This window comes from Bombus vosnesenskii, unplaced genomic scaffold, assembly GCF_011952255.1.
Source record: "Bombus vosnesenskii isolate JDL3184/JDL3185 unplaced genomic scaffold, Bvos_JDL3184-5_v1.1 scf7180000013410, whole genome shotgun sequence".
In the NCBI taxonomy this organism is placed as follows: Eukaryota; Metazoa; Arthropoda; class Insecta; order Hymenoptera; family Apidae; genus Bombus; species Bombus vosnesenskii.
In genome coordinates this window covers 518,697-538,777 of record NW_022883032.1, presented here as the reverse complement: position 1 = coordinate 538,777, position 20,081 = coordinate 518,697, and the positions used below count along the sequence as shown (strand labels likewise).

Sequence of the window (20,081 nt, the reverse complement as noted above, 5' to 3'; positions counted from 1 at the left end):
CGGGATGGTTTAACGTGGTCGTCCGTCACGACGCGTGTTTTATACGACGAGATGAGGCCACGCGTGACAGACAGTTTCCCCTCTTCCTCTTGGAAATCTGTCTAGTCGCGTGGCAAGTCGCGGGCGTTACCCGAAGCACGCCTTTCAAAGATCCTATCGTTCCTGTCTGACGTTCCCTTCGTCCCGTTTCGCCGAGCTAATTAACTCCGTGCCACGCGAAATGAGAAACTCCCTCTCCTGCTCCGACTAGCGTAGTACTATTTTCGGGAGAAACGTTTACAAGGAACTTCAACGTCCCTGTTTTTTGCTCGAGACCTGTTAAAGGGTTAAAGGAGCAGTTTCCGATGCTTAAAGACACGTGTTTCTGGAAATATGATGAAGTGATGAAGTTCCATGTAAGATTTAAAATGAAAATCCTTGTGCTTTAGCATTGTTAAGGGCATACAGTGTGTCACAAAATATGTAGATATTTAACAACATCCAATAATTAATTTTCAGACATTATTATAACCAATCTATGAGCATATCATTAATTCTCGATATTCAATTCTATTTACCTAAAAACCATACCATAAGAAATGGGTGTTCAGAAAGCAAAAAGACTAAAGGATATACTATAAAAATCACAAAATATCAGGAAAATGAACGTAATAAATTCTCGATACTCGATTCTATTCACAAAAAAGCAATGTTATAAGAAGTAAGAACTGAAAAATCAACAAAGCTAACGAGTAGATAACAAAAACTACAGAAGAACCGAGAAATAAATCTACGAAGCTCCTGTAATCCATTCTATCCTGTAACAGTAGCAACAAACCACTCCTTCATCCCGTCTCTCTATCAGCAAACACTTATCACCGCCTAATCCCGGCAACAATCCTCGGCATTGTTCCCAATCTGGCCGTGTACCCGTATTTACCATCCGTTGCACCAGAAACAAACCGCTTTCGTATTTCCGTGGACCATAATTCTTGCTCTCCGATCCGTGGAAACTGACAATCTACCAAGGAAATGGGTCCGCCACGATAAATCAGCGGATTCGTTAGCGGAATCTTCCTGAATCCATTTGTCCGGCAGTTGTGTCAGCCGAGTAGATCCCGCTGTTTCGACAACGCGGTGTCGTGTTCGAGCGGGTGACCTCGTCGTTTTCAAGTCCCTTCTCTTGCTTCAGAGTAGCAGACCGACTCCCGACAGTCTCGTTCCTCCCTTGGGACCGGTGGTACGCGCATCTGTACGCTTCATTGAACATTCCACGCGCGAGACATTGTGCAACCCGTCGCGACTCAGCTAGAGCAGAACGGCTGCATCGATATTTATGGATCTCATGTACACGCAGACCGAAAGCTGGCCGTGATTTTTCTGGCCAACTAAACAATCTGGCGAACGATCGGCCGGTTCATGGTCCACGCTTTCCCCTATCCTTTAATTAAATTTATTGGTGGCGCGGCGGCCGACCTTTCGCCTGCTTCCACCATACGCGTGTCCCCACGTTTGTATACGTGGCAATCATAAATTTCTGGATGCTTGATTTATCGATTTACACGATTGATCCCTCGTAGGTGTCTCTATATCGCGGGCGAATGATTAACGCTCGATGAACGCGATTAAGCAGTCCCGATTTCTGTAGAATTCGTGGGAGAAGCGATCCCGCGAGATTTCCAGATTGTTTTAGGACTTTGAAACTACTGTGGGTAATTGAGATTGCACAAAGATGAATATTTGGTACAGGCTGCGAATATTAGAATTTAGATCAATTACATCCAAATATCTAAGATCCTGCAAGACCAATAATACGATAAATGACAAGTAATAACTACACAAAATTATTGTACCGCTTTGTAGTTAAGAATAAGGAATAATACGTGTTAAATAAATTTTTCTATCTGTCGAAATGGAAATTTGCATAAGTGTCACAAAAATTGTAATTCTAGCTTCCCAAAACTTCCTGTAAGGTTCTCCTTTGAACTCTTCATATATAATATATCTTGCATCCAATTTTCTTTTCTATAGAAGCACAAAATTCTTATTTCTTATTACACAAACATTGTAAAAACTGTGATTCTTCTTCTAAAGATTTTAATCTTTAATAAAGTACCTTAAAAATACTCCAAATATTCCACAAGACAAAATCGATTTTCGGCTTCGCAAATTGCGCGTTTGACTGGATTCGAAGGCCAGGAGGTCACGTGTTGCGCGAACAAGAAGCAAAACATTTTTATTTCTCCTTCCTCATCTTTCACCTTTCCTAAACCCTCCCCGATCGCATATGAATACGTGAATGCGGTCTACGCATTGAATTTGACATGGATCGTGCCCCTCCACGAATTCACCAGGTTGGATTTATCGCCAAGGAAAAAGGCTCGTAAGATATTCTCGTAATCCTTTGGCGTGGATCACGATGGCGGCTCCTTTGATGCGTGGGCGTGGGCCACGCAAATCGAATCGGTCGTCATCTCATCACGTTCTGTCCGAATCACAACCATTCCACGTAACCAGATGTGATTATAATTTATGCCCTTTTTTCGATCGACCTTGTCGACTTCCGTCGTATGATCAACACTTTTGATCATAAAAAATGGTTTTTATATGTATAATTACACGTCAATTTCTCTGATTTGAAACAGCAGTAGCTAGTAATCGAAGCTACAGTCAAATAAAATTCTTTTAGATTGGGTATTTTGGAAGACCATTAGTTCTATTAAATTTACTTATTGCTAAATACTTACTTATTTTAATAAAAAATATAACGTGACCTTTTCTTTGTAATTAAATAATTAAGCAATGAAAAGTCGTCACTCTCCGAATCTAAATTTTGATTGACTCACTTTCACTCGAAACGTTATAAATCATTATTAGGTTATTTTGCTAAAGAGTACAAAATGACGACCTCTTGGTAATAACATAACTGAGCAATTATACATTCCTGAATCTACGTCATGATTGATTTAATTTTATCTAAAAGTTCACAAGCTATCGCTAACTGACATATTTGTTTCATGCCATCCTTGCAGTATTTACGTATGGTAAATCGTGTAATTAAACGCGATACTGAAAGTTGAACGGAGCGGTTGGTTACGTTCTAACCAGCATGCTCTGGAAGTTTCGCAATATATATACGGTTAATTCCCGTAGCGTAGATGCTGTCTTATGAATAGCGTGAACGTGTGCAATGAATCGTGCAGCGCGTGCACCTCGTGGAAAAGATATTCCATAGAAATCTGGGTTATTCCGCGCATCCGACGTTGATTATAATTTATTCCGGTCTCAGGCAGAAACGCTTCCGTCGTCGGCAAAATAGTCTATCTTCGAGATCGTGTTGCAATATATCATAAGTCGTGATTTCACCGTATGTAGAATGTGAATCCCTGCTATGGTTTACTTATTGTTACATACCGTGTATCTTCCTCAAATCGAAATAAATATCTTCTCTTAAGTATTATTTCTCGGTTTAATCATATTAAAAGAAGTATTTATTTCTTCGATACATTGTCTGAATTAGTTTTTAAAAATCGTTTCATGACCTAATCAACAGAAATGATCGAATCGTAGTATTTTATATTTTAAATTCTATTGCAGTTTATATGCAAGTATATGCATGACAAATAATTAATAATAAATAATTTTTATTGTACTGTATCGTCATTATGACTATGTAATAATTGCAGCTTTCATAGCAACGAAGTCGGAGGAAACTACTCCTCCACTATGAAAGCATGGAATATTATAATTTATTCTTCAAAGCACAATATTGATCATTTAATAAATTAGTGATAATGAAAGGTAGAGGTCTATTATACTTGAAACATTAATAGTAATAGTAAGAATTGAAATTCTAATAATAATACAAATTGGAACATTGATAACGATTTGAAATCAATTTACTTTATTATTTAATATTGAAATTGTAGGTTCTCTACATTTCATTTCAATAGAAGAATAATAAAATTAAACAAAATGGGAAATGTTATAATTTATTCTTAGAATGGAATTAATTGAAGTATAACACATAGAGATACTTACATATTCTTGTATCCTAGAGAGATTTTATCCTCTTGAGAAAACACTGACTCTAATACCGAAAACGAATATCAAAAAAAGATATGTATGAAAGAAAAGAAAAATAAAAGGCTACAAGCTCGTCCGTTCGGTTTACTTTGTAATCGACGAACAAAAACTTTAATCTCGCGTGTTATCATTATAATTAATAATTATATAATTTAATTGAGCTATTGCACTCTGAAAAATATTTAAGAATTTATTGCACAAGAAGCACTGACTCTACTGATCGCATTGCGCGCGGTCACAAAAATTTTCTGAAAATAAAACTAAAATAGTCAAAGAGGTTAGGTTTAATAGATGTAATTGAATTGATTTGCAAAAATTATATCGTGAATGTTCCTTACCAAAGACAAAAGCACATTTTATAAGAATAAACTACGTAATGTTTTATAAATATGCAAAAATACTTGTAAAACATTAAAAATTCCCGAACTAAATATGTTTGAGCGTAATGACACCACACAAACTCGCGTCTAACCTTATTTCGAAATCCATGTTATCGCGCTTCCTCCCAACCATGGTAGAAAAAGGTTATGTATAATATTTACGAACCACGTTACTAGGCAATTTACAACCAAAACGTCACCGAAACGTAAATGGAAATGTAAAGGTTATTTCAATTTCTTACTCGAGTCGCTTTCAAATTACATATTTAGAATTCCACAATGTAAATTGAAACAATAAAATAACACGTTTAGTCTATTTAATATAAGAAAATGAATTAATGATAATTAATTAATATTAGTACTAAAATTAATGCAAAGAAACGTTCTTGGAATCTTTTCTAGCTTCATCTTGGTATTTTTAATAAACTATGTAATTATTTATGATAATTAGTTATCTTACATATTAAGTGATTGTGTGATGTGTGACTGATTTGACAGACATATGTATGTATGCATGCATTCATGTATATCATGAAATAAATAGAAAAAGTATACCAAATATTATCAATGCCCCAATGAAAACGTATATCTGAATTTATTACAATAAATTTAACGTTACTAAACCTCCATGAAAAAGCATCAGGCTGTTCGTTAATCACCATAACGTTCTTATATTAACCTCCTTATATCATCCATGTCAGCAATAATCTTTATGCAAGAAAATCAAGAATTGAAGACAAACCTATAATGTTGATAACAATTATATTAATATAAAATAATAATCTCATTCGAATCTTGTCTCGAAAGTAGGATTCTGACCACCAAATAAACGATCCATGACCGAAGAACGAAAAAAGGTCGAGTGACTGATTTTGTTATAATAATGTTCCATAAAGTACCAAATAAACGCGTATTAATGAAGCGAAGCTAATATATAATAAAATACACTCGGTAACGAAATAACAAGGGAAGTAACACTTAAATATGTAATAAGTTACCTTAGGTTACGTTACGTACCATTACGTCTTATCGGCCCGATTTTCGATATTTGACTGATGCCCCCAATCATGGCGTCACTACGCGAACTTTTAATGGGTGGAGATTCCGGTGCGCCTCTTAAACATAACCGCGCGTCGAATTGAAATTCCGTACGCTTAGAAATTTTATATTATTGAATGCCTAATAACCAAAATTAAGAAATAATAAAGGTACATAAAATTAATTTTAGAGAAACATAAGCAAGAAATTGTTTTTTATATAATATAATTCCAGAATATATACTTCATAAGTATAGATTATTATAATTAGTAATTATTATCCATATGTTTTAGGAATTGTTAATATTATTAATACTGTCAAAACAATCACTATTATTAATATGAATATTATAATATGTTACGACCGTTCGCGGAGAGACGCGGTCGCTAGGAAAACGCGTCAGCGAGAGGCGTAAATTCTCGCTACGATTATGTTAATCAACGCCGCGAAATAGTCGTTCCCCTGTTTCGGTTAAGATAACAGAGGTGGTTTAATGAATGTAACACTGTATTAACAGGTTAACATAGAATAATATATTTTACAATAATATGATGAATATGTTACAGAAATTTGACTCGACTTTGCGATATCTCTAGATAAATTCGTTTGCTCGTCAGATTTGTCGAAGTATCACGTTAGACTCGTCAGAAGGAACTGAACGCCCTTCGATTATTCCTTTGTCTCATTTGGAAGACGACCCCCACTCTGCTCGGATCACGCCACCGTTCGCGTCTATGATCACGTATGCCTCTTCTTGTGTGAAAACGTAACGGTTAAAAATCGACGTTTCTAGAGCTCGCTGCTTGGCGACAACTATGCTCTCGTCGATACATTGTATATGATTCGGCGGGCAGATAAGACGGTTTGCCTGCGACGTTGAAGGACCGCGAGCGACGGTTAGAAAATACAGCCTGTGGTAAGCCTCGTGGCGTAACATAATACGTTATTTAATTATATTCACATAGCTATTGCTAGCTAATTTCAATAAAAGATGTCAAATGAAAAGATCGTCCTAGAAAAGCGTTCTTTGTTTCTTTAATTAAAATACGTTAATTAATGGAAAAACTGGAGGAATATTCAATCGTATGAATATTCGTATTAAATATAAATATTACTTTGAGAAGAAAAAATATATTAAAAGTAACTTTTAGTGTTTCCACTACAATTGACTATAATATTCCATAGAACTCTCCAAACTGCTGTACAACTACATATAGCACAGAGGAGAGCAATGCATATGGCCACTTTCCGCGTGCGCGACCTACGAATTTACGAACATCCTGGACTACCACTATCTTCCCTCCACTTGGACATGTAGAGCATCCATGCCGACACAAATACGAACATTTCGCTGTAGACACGCCACGGGCATGTTTTCTCAGCTGGTGCTCTAACTCTCGATCTCGAACGATCCTCCTTTCCCCGTCTTCCGTGCTATGGTGCAGACCTGGTGGATCCTTTCAAGACACGGTCGGCTACCCACAAAGGATCTGCCCTTTCATACGCACGTTATTATACTCTTTACAGAATATCGTTCCACCTTTTCCCTTTTAGAAGGAAGGAGAAGGTAGAAAACGCAGAGAAGGAAGAAAAAGGAGGACTCTCAGCTTGATCATGTGCATGTTGGTGTTTTACACGTGTATATATACATACGCCTACGCTTTGTGAATCGAGCCTAAAGGCAGGGTGGACGTTTCGACGAAAGCTTCGAGATTTTCTTGTTTAATTTGTTGTTATAGCTGCTTGAGACGCACATATCAGCCCATTCGCTCAGTCTACGATCCTCAAACATTCATTATGTTTTTTTGTAACACATCCACCAATGCGACTAGAATTGCGGCTTTTGCACGCCACCCTGTTTGCTCTCCAGTTGTGCAAAGATCTGTATTTCACCGCGTTCACCATCCTGCTAACCGTCTTTATTAATCGAGGGAATACGAGGGCGGATTATGGAGTTGCTATTGTGTGTGTGATGGGGATTGCGAAATGTGGGCACTGCCTAAGGAAAGAGATTGAAAATACTAAGCGATTAATGATGTAATAACTTAAATATCTGAATATTCCAGGATTCTTTCACTTAGAAAGTAAAGAACAGCTTTAATAACAGCTGCAATTAAGACATTTTATGTCTTACATCCAGATCTTGAACTTTATAATTTTTTACTCAATTCTCTGCTATTTCATTACTAGTATGTACAATTAAGAGGATACAAATTTATTAAATACAAATTTCATACAGCTTGCAGAATGTTATATAAATTGTAATAATTAAGAGACGTTAGCATATTCAAATAACTATTTACACAACAAAAGCCGGCGTTCGTATTATCATATGTATTTTTCAACTTGAATAAGAATGAAACGATAATGCGTGATGGACTGAAATTGAACTCACGAAATTCAATTGAGCAATTAATCACATCCTATCGACGATTGCATCACGCTTTGCATCTGATGCGATTACGAGATGGTATTATCGCGGTCCATTAGCGATTGTTTGTAAGAAACAGCAAGTCAATTTTCCGCGTTCGATGAATCGTGAGAAATTCAGTTCAGACAGTCTAGAAAACTTAGTGAACCGTTTACAGGCCCTAGACGGATATCTTCTGTCTGATTTGGCACATTTTCCTCTCCGCTTTCGGAATGTACTGTTAGCTTTCCTCGACGAGCATTATGCTTGACAAAATCTCACGACGAATTGGAAGATACATACATAAACGATGTATTTCCTCTTAAGAAATTATTCTTCGGTATGGATGGCTCCGTAGATTGTCAGTATCTTCCTACACGATCTGTAAAAGTAGACAGGAACACGTGACGTGCGTTTCTCGAAGGAAATACTGGACCCATGCATTCTAAAAGAAGTTGATTTCTCTCTTTTACGGCGGTTTTGAAATCCTCCTCTGATACCGCGCCATCGCGATCCACGTCTAGCTTTTTTATTAACAAATCTATCAAGTCCTATAAAACGAAGAATATATTACAAATATTGGATTGAATCGAGAGAATTTATTGAGAATTTAAGGAAAATGTAAAAGATATTGAAATTCGCATAGCAAAATATACTATTTTTCTTGTGATTCAATTATTAAAGCATTCTAGTACGATACCTGCACATATATAGATTACTATACCTTCACAGCTTCTTCTGGGTTTTCATCATTCTGCAATTTAATTAAACATCCGCGCATCATAGGAAATATATGCTCCTTTTTTAATTTGTGAGTTCTCATGTTATCGTACACCTAGAATTGAATTTCGGGAAGGACGGTAAGAAAATTTATTAAGGGAATAATATTGGTTGAGCGTAGAAAGATGGTTGTATACTCTATAAGCAAAATGAATTTTTTCGTCTAAAGTTCCGCGAAGAATCACCGACAGACCTTCGACCCATTGTTCAGAGTATATCTAAATTATAGTTTACAATAATTAATCGATATTTAATACTTTTAAACAGTTGTTTACCTGCAAAGCATTTCGTTTGTCGACGACGGAAAACATTCTGTCGATCAATAAATGACGAATATTTTTTGTGAAATCCAAACTAGCGTGGAAAATGTTTCGAAATATTAATCTGCTTATTGGACCCAGCATTTGCACGCATTTACGATGGATAATTGACAAAGCTACCAATAAATTAATCAGACCAATAAAAAACATGAAAAATTGTGACACAATGAATTTCTAACCTTCAACTTCTCTCATATCAAAGTGCGTACTGCGTGCCAATCTTTTGAACCTTGGCATATTTTTCGTTCTGTAAACGATTTCTGCCAAGGTGTCATTTAACATATCTATTGGCTGTTCTGCCGGCATTTTGAATAGTTATACTTGTGAATTTTGGTCACAAAATTTGAAAAGGCAAGTTATCTCTTGAACGACGTCACGTATCTTCAGATTTGTTTTTACACTACGATAGATTTTTTCTATTATTTTCTAATTTCATGGTGTTCTATGTATTCTGGTGCTGATGATGACATTAATCTAAGGATAAAATATTTCTCAGAGTCAACGAATGACTCTGCACTTATCGGTGCGCATGTTGACGCTTTTCCGAGAGCAACTGGAAAAAGTCCACTACCTTGAAACATCTTATATATAAAGGTATAGGATAACGGGCGAAGAACAACGAAGGAATCTGTCTCATTGACTTGGCAATAAGAACCGTGCATTTTGTAACAGCGAATTTACTGTATCAAGTTGTAGTCAGAGATTGACAGAATTGTAGAGTCAGCATAGTGTAGTTTTTATTGCATATACAAAATATTAACATTTTATAAAATATATTTCTTATATTAGTTTACTTGTGCAATACTCCTTATTAGAAGTAGAAATGCACTAGACATCGCAGCGGCCCATTAGCTCAGTTGGTTAGAGCGTCGTGCTAATAACGCGAAGGTCGCGGGTTCGATCCCCTCATGGGCCAAATTACTTTTTTTAAATTTTATTTAACATCCAATGCTATAATTTTCTACGTAACAATTTGAGCAATAATTTTATAATGCTTTTGAATACATAGATATATAGATAGAAGAAAAGTAATCACTTGAAATGAAGGTTTACTGTAATAATGTATACTGCACTTTACCGCATGTTGAAATAGCGCTTCGTGGTTTACTCATATTAATTTACATTTGTACATTGAATCTAGTATATCTTATGTAAGGAGATCTGAGTTTCTTCTATTAACAAGTACTACGTTCATTCAAAATTCAATATCTGCAATATATTTTATCTCCTCTAAATGACTGTCACTTGCTACATACTATTGCACAATCTTCTATCGTGAAAGTGATAAGAAACTTCGATTACCCAACTCGCTGCGATATCTGGCTTGCAAATCCAACACAAGCATTCATACCTAATCCTTCTCTTCCAGAAAGTCATAAGAAAGATTACCATAAAAACGTGTCCAGTTTCACGTGGAAAGTTGCCGCGAAATAACTCACAATAAGAAAGATCATAAAAGATTCTCACGTGGTTACGATATTTAAGTGAAAAATAAATTTAAAAGCAAGACCAATGATCGGTCAACCGCTTGGCTTTCGTATTTGTTTCGGGAAACTGTTCAACTATTATAAAGGGACGCCAACAAAATTCTTCCTAAGTATATCTAATGACATCATTTGGATGAACCACGGAATATACACAACATCATGAGAATTTCGTTTATCGTGTAAAAACATGGAAACGACTTAAGAAACATCCGCAAAGGTGACCATGGAGTTCTGAGGACATCGGCCATGTAGAAGAGGTTGGAGATACAGGACTGGAATATTATATGGGGTTCGAGGTCCTATGGGAATAAACGAACAGAATACGAAGTTTTGGCTCCTTCTCCTGTCACATGCGAATTGTCGCGTGATCTTAGAAACCGACGGTTACTTGGCTTTGAACGTAAGACGAAGATTTACAGTAAGATATACATTAAGATTCTTGGAAGAACGAGGTTAAGAATTTATGCAGGGTTGCATGGAAGGTTGAAGTTTTATGTGAATGAAGCTAAACTTGTGAATGAATATAAATTGAGCAAAGCTAGCTACGCGATGTTCATTGTGATTCCGTGAAGGGTGGGATAATTGAGGAAGAAATGGATTGTGCTTGGAATTAATGAACGAACAAGACCTGTATGCAACTAGTAGCTGCATGAAATTAATCGCGAATTTGTGCAGCATAGAATAATTAAAATTTTAATATCTTTCTTTTTTGGAATCCTTTTAACAAACTTGAAATTTTTCAAAAAATGAAAGTAACAAGAAATTTCAATTTATTTTTCAATGTTCTTTTATTTTTAATTTATAAATTGTCAATCTTACTTGATGTATTTCCATCTTTGTCACATACTTACGCTCACTTCGAAAATCTCATCTAAACATTACTGTTTCCTGTCAATCGCATCTTAACATTTTTTAGCGATGTAAAGATTAATAGAATTTTACCATAACCGTACTATGTCCATTTCTCATCTTTCTTTAATCCTCCATCGCCACCGCTGAATTTTCAGCAAAGTGAAAGACTCCTCCAACCTATGGCGATGCAAACGTAGCATCATCGAGCATACTCGCGAGGCATTTCAATGATCCGAGCTCGGGCCGACCCCTGTCACCGTTAAGCACTCAATCAAGCCCAACAGGCTTCGAGCGAAACAATGCGCGTTCGTGTGTACTCGCGAATGAAATCTTGAGTCGCGCGTGGGCGTCGCGCTTGATAATATGCATTCGCGACGAACAACGAGCCTGATCCGCGACGACAGACCAAGCGGGGACGCACGAACGGCCGCAAGAAGTTCCCTTCTCGCACGGTCCCTGTAATCACGGGCTCATTAGTCCTCCGCCGGCGGATAAATAACGACGAGGGAAGAAGGCAGCCGCATTGTTTCGCGTAAGTGGGCATCCACGAGTACCAACCACGGTTGGATCGGTTTCAACGAAAGGCGCCATAAGCAGTTGCTCGACTGGACCTCGTGGTAGGAGGTGGAGAGGGGACGAAAAGAGGGAGGCAAGACGCGATGGAGAGAATTCCTGGTGTCTTCTCGGGCTTGAAACCGAACGACCGTAATCTTGGGCTATCTAACGTTGTAAACGTAGCGAGGTGATGATTTGCGACCTCCCCGCAGCGAACGTGGAACGCTCGAAGGAAGGAACGCCGGGGCCAGCCTTCTCTTTTTCTCTCCCCCTGGACCCCTTTAGATTCAATTTCGCGGGGCGTCAGCACGCTGACGCGACGTCCGCCCACCTTCTTGCGGGACGTTGATGTACGATACGGTGCACCGGGCCGGACGCGTGAAACTTCGGGAGATTCGCGCGAGACCGGATTGTTTTTCGACCCGTAAACGCTTTGCAAAGTAACGCGTTCGTTTTCTTTCTTTGGATACCGCTGACGGTTTCAGCTGGCCGAGAAGAGATTGAAACCGTGAGGAAAGAGGGTGGAGATGAAGTGTTGCTTTTGTAGTTTAATGGTTTGAAATTTTTACAAGTTTTGCCAATCGTGGAACAGGACGATTTAAAGCCAAGTGTTGAGTAGTACGATTTTGATACGAAAGTATGTAATTAAAGAAGATATGATGTTTTGCAATATAAGCGATATATAATAATTTTTCCTATATATTATATGTGCATAGTTTCTTTGACTTTTAGCAAAATTAATAAGACCTTTCTTTGAAGGAAATAAAGAAGCTCGTAAGATGTTTCATTTCAAGATATTATCATGCAACTCGTTATCTAAATAGGGTACTCATTGCATTTCACCACAAAGCCATAAATTTGTAGCGGCAAAATCATAAAAGTGTTGTATCGATGAAATGAGTAACGTAATTTCAGCACAATTTCATGTTTCTCTCAACGTAGAATGTTTCATTTTAACGTGAACACCGAAAATAATACCAACATCTCGTCTAATATGAAATTATAATACATATTTAGGGAATAAGGGGTACAATCTGTATAAAGAAAGACATTGTGCGATTGACAAGCTCTTTATATTAAAATAACACATTATGAGATTCCAAAGTTAGTGATACCTTTATAACTATTTTACAACTATCATATAAATTTTATTTTATTTCTCGCACAAGAAATTCTATTGCCACCATTCCCACAGCCGAACGATCGCGGCCAAAGGCTCGCCAGAGCGTATCGATCTTTTGAAAACCCGCACTCTTCGCTTTTTAAATGTTCCATGAAACAACGTTGTTAGTCCAGTAGAAAACCTGAACCAGTGAAGGTATATACAGCCTGGCGCATTAATTAAGACACGGACAGGCCAGTAAGAGTTGCAATATCTTGCGAGGTAGCTCGAGCGGTTTAGGATCCAGCCGTGAGAAAGACGCATCCTCGCGCATGTTTCACAATCTACATTTCACAAGGTATACGGGAGCGGATCACGTCCTCGATCGTTTAAAGCTCGATTTCCACCGGTGTCCGAGGAAAAACAGGCTTAAGTGAAAATCACAATCAAAACTTTTTGATTATCAAAGAATACGAATGTTTGTTTTGTGATTGAAAGAGTGCATTTTTATGTGAAAGCATTTATGAAAAGCATTTATGCGATATTTGAAGGTAGGAAAATTCAGATAATGCAGATAATATACAAGGATAGTATTGCTAAAGTATTAATTACTGCTTGTAACATTTAATAGCTCAAATAACTTTCTATTTAGGTTTCAGTTTTTTATTTATATTCATAAAAATATAAATTTGGGCAAATATCCGTAATTTAGTGATTACGATAATAGCAACTTAACTAAGCTTTAACAGCTTAATAATTGTTTTTGAAATGAGATGAATTCATTCACAAATAGAAACATTGTGGTTAAATCTAATGAGAAATTCGAGATATTGGAGACGTTATACGTTGGTAATATAATCTTGAAACTCCTTGAACGCAAGTGAAAAGCGAACTTAAGTATCTTGTGTGTATCGCGTTCCAAAGAATTACGCGCGGTGCGGCGGGAAGAATTAAAGATCGTCTATGAAGAAAGAGGCACGATCGGGGAGGGTGGTTGATCGAGGTTAACCTGTCGTTACGCAAGCATCAACACGCAACGTTTTCATCGCTTACTCGCATAGATTTCACGTACCGTGGCTTTCATACTATACGAGCAAGATAAAAACTGTGTAATTAGAAATGTTCTCGGTAATTGGTCGAGATCGTGGTTTTGAATAGTTTAGATCGATCTAAGAAACGATATGTCGATCGAGAAAATAACGAGGTGTTCTATAATGTTTCCACTAGCATGACTCCGAGATAAGCATAGTTTGATAGCTTTGATGAATTGGGTATTGTATTGGGGATCAGAGCGATTGCAAAGGATGTAATAAGAGGATACATGTGGTATTCATATGTATATCTCAAGAATATTACAGGTGAGCTATGGCATTCGTATTAGATCTACATTAAGTTATTACATTTTGAATTTTTTTTTAATTTAGATTACTACATTTTTTAATTTTATCTAATTATTTTAATTGATATTATTATGTCGATCATATATCTAATATTCGTTTATCTATTTAAGTATCTAAATCTGTAGCAGACATTTATAAAATCTCCATTTATCTTACAAAAAGTACATAAATTCCTCGAGAAAGGAAACAGTGATATTAACCATTACTACCATTCGTCCTACAACTTTCAAAACCTTTCAAACCACTCCTTCCCGGCCACATACCTTGCAGTTTCTAACCCTCTAACCAAGTTCTCCCAAAAAGATCATTAACAAGGCTGGAATTAATTAGAAATTCAAATCGCGACGAGCCGTGGTCCCATAAACAAGCGGATGCTGATCGAGGCTGCACACGAGGGCCAGATAAACGCCAACATCTGAAAAATCGTGCCTGCCCTCTCGCGCTTAAACACGCGGAACTTTTTATAGGCGAGGATCGCGCAGATTCGGCGCGAGCTGGTTCCCTTCGCGTCATTTACAAGCGGTGCAAGCGGTCCATCATAAATTTGGCTTCCTATCGCCGGCTGGGATCGTATTTATCTAACAAATAATTATTCCCGATTATCTCGCGGGCTGATGCATGCGTTGGCAAACAGAGATCAAAGATACGGCGACCGACATCACCGTGGGCCTTTGTTTAACGCTTAAACCAAGCCGAAAGGCAGGCGGTCAACAATTTTCGCCATTATTTACGATGTGGCGCTGCCTTGAGACGCCACAGGCTGGTGTGCGTACACGTGGGTGTTGATGCAAGGGTTGAGCGCCTATTACCATGGTTGCCTTGGGGGTAAGACTACCCCGATGCCCAGTGCAATCAAATTTTAGAGTTATTGCCGTGTGACTGCACGTGTTCCACGGCCATGAACGAGCGGGCGGTTTCACGATGAATGTTTGCTCGTGTCGTTCGAGACGTGAGACTTCGCGGTCCCTTCATTCCAAACCAACGGCTCTAGCGATGAGTGATATTTATTTGACGTTAAAGTGCACTCGCCTTCGGTCGCTTTGGTCACAGGATGCGGGAAAATAGGGGGAATTTGGTCAATAGACGTGAAGAATGAATTTATTGCAACGAGAAATGTATCTGATGAGAGGTTTTGTCCGCGTTGTGGAGTTTAGGAAACCCTTCTAAACTTCATGGAGGATGCATCAATGAATTCTGATTGTGTGAAGTGTGATTTTTAACATAAAAGAAGATTAGAGATTATAGTTGTGTAGTCCGCAATTTAGGGGATTAAAATTTTTCTTAATGAATAGATTTATCGTTGTTCCAGTGAAGAATTTCGGCTGTAGTGCGGTAATGTAGTATGATCTGCATTTTGTGGGAGCAACATTTTTTGTGTGAATGATAAATAAAATTGTCGAATGGAGAATAGATTGCTATTTTGAAAAGTAGCTGCTAGAGTCGTCGAGTAGGGTCAGGTAAACTTTTTCTGGGAACAAGCATTGCTTCTGTCACGACAAAAAACGAAAATCAAACAAAAATTTCCTCGATGTAGGAGGAGATTGATTAATTGCCTGAGGAAGTAGTCCGTGAAATGTTTCCTTAGGCATTCTGTAAAAACAGACCTGTAGCGCGTGTTAAATTCATCAGGGAATTTCACCCTTCTTAATGACCCACACTTTGCTCACTCGAAAAACGGAAAATGATTGATGATCATCGAATATTAATTGCTGAAACTTCGTTGGTACAGCTGCCAATGTTTTCACAATTGTCGAACATCCTCTCACGTGCAGTTTCCATTACTGCATTTTTTACATTATAGTTACAGTTATACATATATCAAATAATATTGTTTCGATATCATTACTTTATTTATCTAAAATTTCCTGTCAAAGTTCAATTCTGATTTTAAAGAAATTAGCTTAGTTCTTAAAATAGTCTTCATCATTGTCGCTTTTCCATGTCTTAAACATTGGGAAATTTATCGAAAGATCTCAATTTGAAACATATATTGTATGTAGATTGTAAACCTAAAGAAGCAAGATTTTTTCTTAACAATATTATTTAGTAAAAGATTCTAAATTGCATCGTGTTCATTAACACTAATTAAGGATATGCGCAGATACTTAGAAGGATATGCGTAGTTACTGTAGATTTTCAAACGAATATTTCTTTTTCATTGCAGAAAAATAAGTGTAACAAACGATGTCTCCACAGATTGTTAGAGTGGCCAAATGCCACGAGAAAGAAGCTTTTAACCATCAACTCACAAAGAGCAACCAGAGAATCTCAGTTCTCACAAGACGATCGTCGACGGGCGGTTCGCGTCATGAACACGCGGAATTGTTATGTAACAACATCGTAGTAAGTTGTACGACAAATGTCGAACGAAGGCTCGAACTAAGTGAACCGTGAATCGATGGGATCACGGGTTCGCAAGCCGCTCCGTTAAGAATTCTTCTCGTTGCCGCGTTTTCCCCCATTGTGAATGGAACACCTTTGGACCTCATACCGGGACATTGTGCAACTTTTACGAAGAGAGAATCGACGGTCCAGAGAACGGAGGGCTGCTTTTTGTACGATGAATGCGTGGGTGGCAGAGTCACACGCCGCCAGAAAACTCGAAATCCGGCCTAATAGGGCGTTCCGACGTTACAACACGGCTCGTTAGATTTCTCGAGCGCTGTTTACCTCCTCGCAGGATATATATTTGCAATGGTATCTTCCTTAGAAAAATATTTCGAACCGCATAGAAACTCTGTGAAGTCTTCTTTATTCGTATAACCGATTTGGTGTTAATAATCCTTTAACGCTAAAACTGCAAACAACTAAAGAATAACATTTTTACCAAAGAAATAACAACGAGAGATATTATGGGAATAGGGGAAAAATAAGCCTTTATCCATATAATTTATAAAAGATATTAAAAAATTCCAGGAGATGCATGTGTAAATTTATAAAATTGTTATGGGAAATTATGAATTATTTTCAGCATTTTCGATTTGGTTTGGTAATTCCACTGTTAAAATTCCAAGAATCTTGTAAAACTAATTTCTTTTATTTTAATCGCCATATTTTTTCTTTGCGATCTATTCGTGGAAACATTTGGCAGAATTAAAACTAATGTTTTCGGTAACTGAGAGAAGCGAAAGTTTTTAAATAATCTTCAAATTCAGTTGTACAATCTATAAATACACGATTGATTTCAAATGGCGTGTAACAGACCGCCCCCTATTATCGCGAGCTTACATGAAAAGGGTGACGAGAACATGAATAAACTGCTGGCAATTTCCGGTGTATTTATAACTGAAAGATGCGTTCAACCCTTTTTATAAATGGACCGAAAGGGATCAGACAAATGGGGTGTTCTATGTCTGGTGTTTCGAATAACAGTCAACAAGTTCGCTTACGAAAACCTATCATCCGCTATCAACGCGTTCGTAAGACTGAAAAATCGCGCCAACTTTGTCACGATGCCTTTTTTGACACAACTAAATCAAGCGAGGCACCTTAAGAAGTGGTGGGCGTTGAAACGCAGTCTGTCTTGCCGTAATGGCGTAAGTTCGGTTGTCGTCGGGCACAGGAAAGCTTCTAGTACTAGATCGAAAGAATAAATTGCCTAAGTCAAAGAGAAAAATGAGGAAATTATTCTGGAGTCTTTTAAGGCGTCCTAGGTGTGTTTCGTAACTTTTTGTCGCCTGTTCGTTTATAAACTTATGGCGAACGTGGAGCTTTAGAACGTTTATTGCGGAATATCTTAATCAGGAGAGCTATTTTGATTGAATTTATTCCTCAGGGATAGGACATCTTACCGTATAAGAATATTCCTGAAAGTAATTTTCCTTGCATGAAAATCTTTACGAAGCTGATAAATTGATAATTACTTATAACGGATTGTAACTGATCGCTTGTTAAAAATGGAAGAAAAATTTTTTTCTAATTTTTGAGTGTATGTTTTTATGGACAATAGATTCGCCTTAGAAAATATTTTATATACGATTATATAATCTACATCTCGATACTGCATAGACAAACGGTGGCATAAGAAATATTTAATATACAGGAGTGAAAGGGCCAATCCTAATTTTCAGTCTGGCCAGCATCCAATCTGAGTCGTCGAGATCCACAATGCCGCTCTATTTCCTTGACGCGTACACAATCGCGTCATAGTAATCCTGTTAGGAGACGCTTCGCTGGCCAGAATACACCCTGCTGGGAGGAGAAAAAGGGGGTGCCATCTCTCAGTCGGGACCAACCAATCTCAGCCCACGTTAAAGCCAACTCGATTTATCGCAAAATAGGTTCTGCCCGTAACTATCATCGAGTAGATCTGCCCGAGACAAGCTATTACGAGGTTTGCAGGAGAATTTTATCCAACTTGAATGATAAGCTTCAATTATAATAAAATTTATGGATTTTAAATATTCGATATTTTTAGTATTTACATACTTAAATGTTAGACATTTCAAATATTCGCATCTTCAAATGTTCAGATTTTCAAATGTCTGAATTTTTTCATCTTTTCAACTCTTCTCAAATTTCATTCTCGGCAAAGCTAAAACTCATATTTCTTTTACATATTTGCTTCATTCTCGTTTTCAGAATAAAGACAAAACAAAATTATTTACCTTTACCGTTCGAATATCATGTTATAAAGCTTTGATCCTACCTGTCCAGTTTACACACAACTTCCACGTTTTTCGATAAAACTCCCAAAAAGTATGATTCAGAGGTAACAATCCCAAAACGCTTTTCAGATTTTCGTCCAGTAAACAGAGTTCCCTATTCTCGAGCCAGGGGACAACATATATACAGAGAACTAGTCGAATTCCTCATGATCCGTTCCTCTATGCATACACAGAGAGAATCTCGGAATGCTAAATAACAAACATGACCGATATGTGGGCATCGGAATAATTCACACTTTTGTGAGCGCGTAAAGAACGTGTTTGACAGACATCCCGTGACAAAACGCGTTTCCCCTGTCCAGTCCAGGTCTGGCGAATAATCCTTTCGCAGTAAATTACACTTTTAAAGGAGGCTTTCGCGAAGATCGGCCACGAGTGGCATTAAATCCCTTACACCCGGTATTGTGGAATCTGCTTGTAAACAAGATTTAAGGATTTGTCCCATAGTACGAAAATATGATAAGCCTTTCGTTTCTCATCGTTCCCTCCCCTTCGTCTCTCTTCTCCTTTCAACCCCCTCTACGTAACCCCTTGTACTTGATCTTCCCTCGGACACATCGTCGTGTTTATGAAACATAAAACCGTGAAAAAGCTTGCAAAGGGGATTTTAAACTTAACCATCGTGGACATATCCAGCATCAAGCGAAAGATTGCTCGGGTATACTGTTGGTAGACAGTTGGTTTCGGTGCATGGACCGTGGCTGCATACGGTATAATATCGCGGAACATGATATTTTTAATCCACTTTTTCTACCGAATATCAAGTACACATTCGGCTCGATCCAGGAAACTTAATATTTGATCGAGGCTCTCGTGTTCCGCTGATTCCCGTATTATTTCTCCAAGCAAGAAGGGATTACCCTGTGAACGGCTATATATTTTTTAATCCCAGCCGCGCCGCCCCGTAACCGGATCACGCCGATAGATCGTGGTTTATCGATCTTAAATTACCGATACACCGGTCTGGAACTGGGTCGCGTACACCCCTTTTACTCCCACGTGCGTACAGTCTTCTTCGTTTTTCG

General features: G+C 37.8%; 1 protein-coding gene and 1 non-coding gene across 2 annotated transcripts; one reads left to right on the top strand and one right to left on the bottom strand.

Annotated features, from left to right (window-relative positions):
- Positions 1-7,729: 7,729 nt before the first annotated feature.
- LOC117237928 (EF-hand calcium-binding domain-containing protein 1-like) lies at positions 7,730-9,299 on the bottom strand. The gene is made up of 5 exons (XM_033502367.1): positions 9,173-9,299; positions 8,949-9,109; positions 8,811-8,891; positions 8,618-8,728; positions 7,730-8,444 (listed from the first exon to the last, which is right to left on the bottom strand). The coding sequence occupies exons 1-5, from the start codon at positions 9,297-9,299 to the stop codon at positions 8,256-8,258; spliced, it is 669 nt and encodes a 222-aa protein (XP_033358258.1). The 3' UTR covers positions 7,730-8,255.
- A 536-nt stretch (positions 9,300-9,835) lies between these two features.
- On the top strand, positions 9,836-9,909 carry Trnai-aau. Its single transcript has one exon. It is a non-coding gene; the product is annotated as a tRNA-Ile (tRNA).
- Positions 9,910-20,081: the final 10,172 nt, after the last annotated feature.

Coding starts and splice junctions, on each gene's coding strand:
- LOC117237928 (XM_033502367.1), bottom strand. CDS start 9,299: ATGCCGGCAGAACAGCCAATAGATATGTTAAATGACACCTTGGCAGAA. Junction 9,110..9,172: donor TGATATGAGAGAAGTTGAAG/GTTAGAAATTCA, acceptor ATTTATTGGTAG/CTTTGTCAATTATCCATCGT. Junction 8,892..8,948: donor ACAAACGAAATGCTTTGCAG/GTAAACAACTGT, acceptor ACTATAATTTAG/ATATACTCTGAACAATGGGT.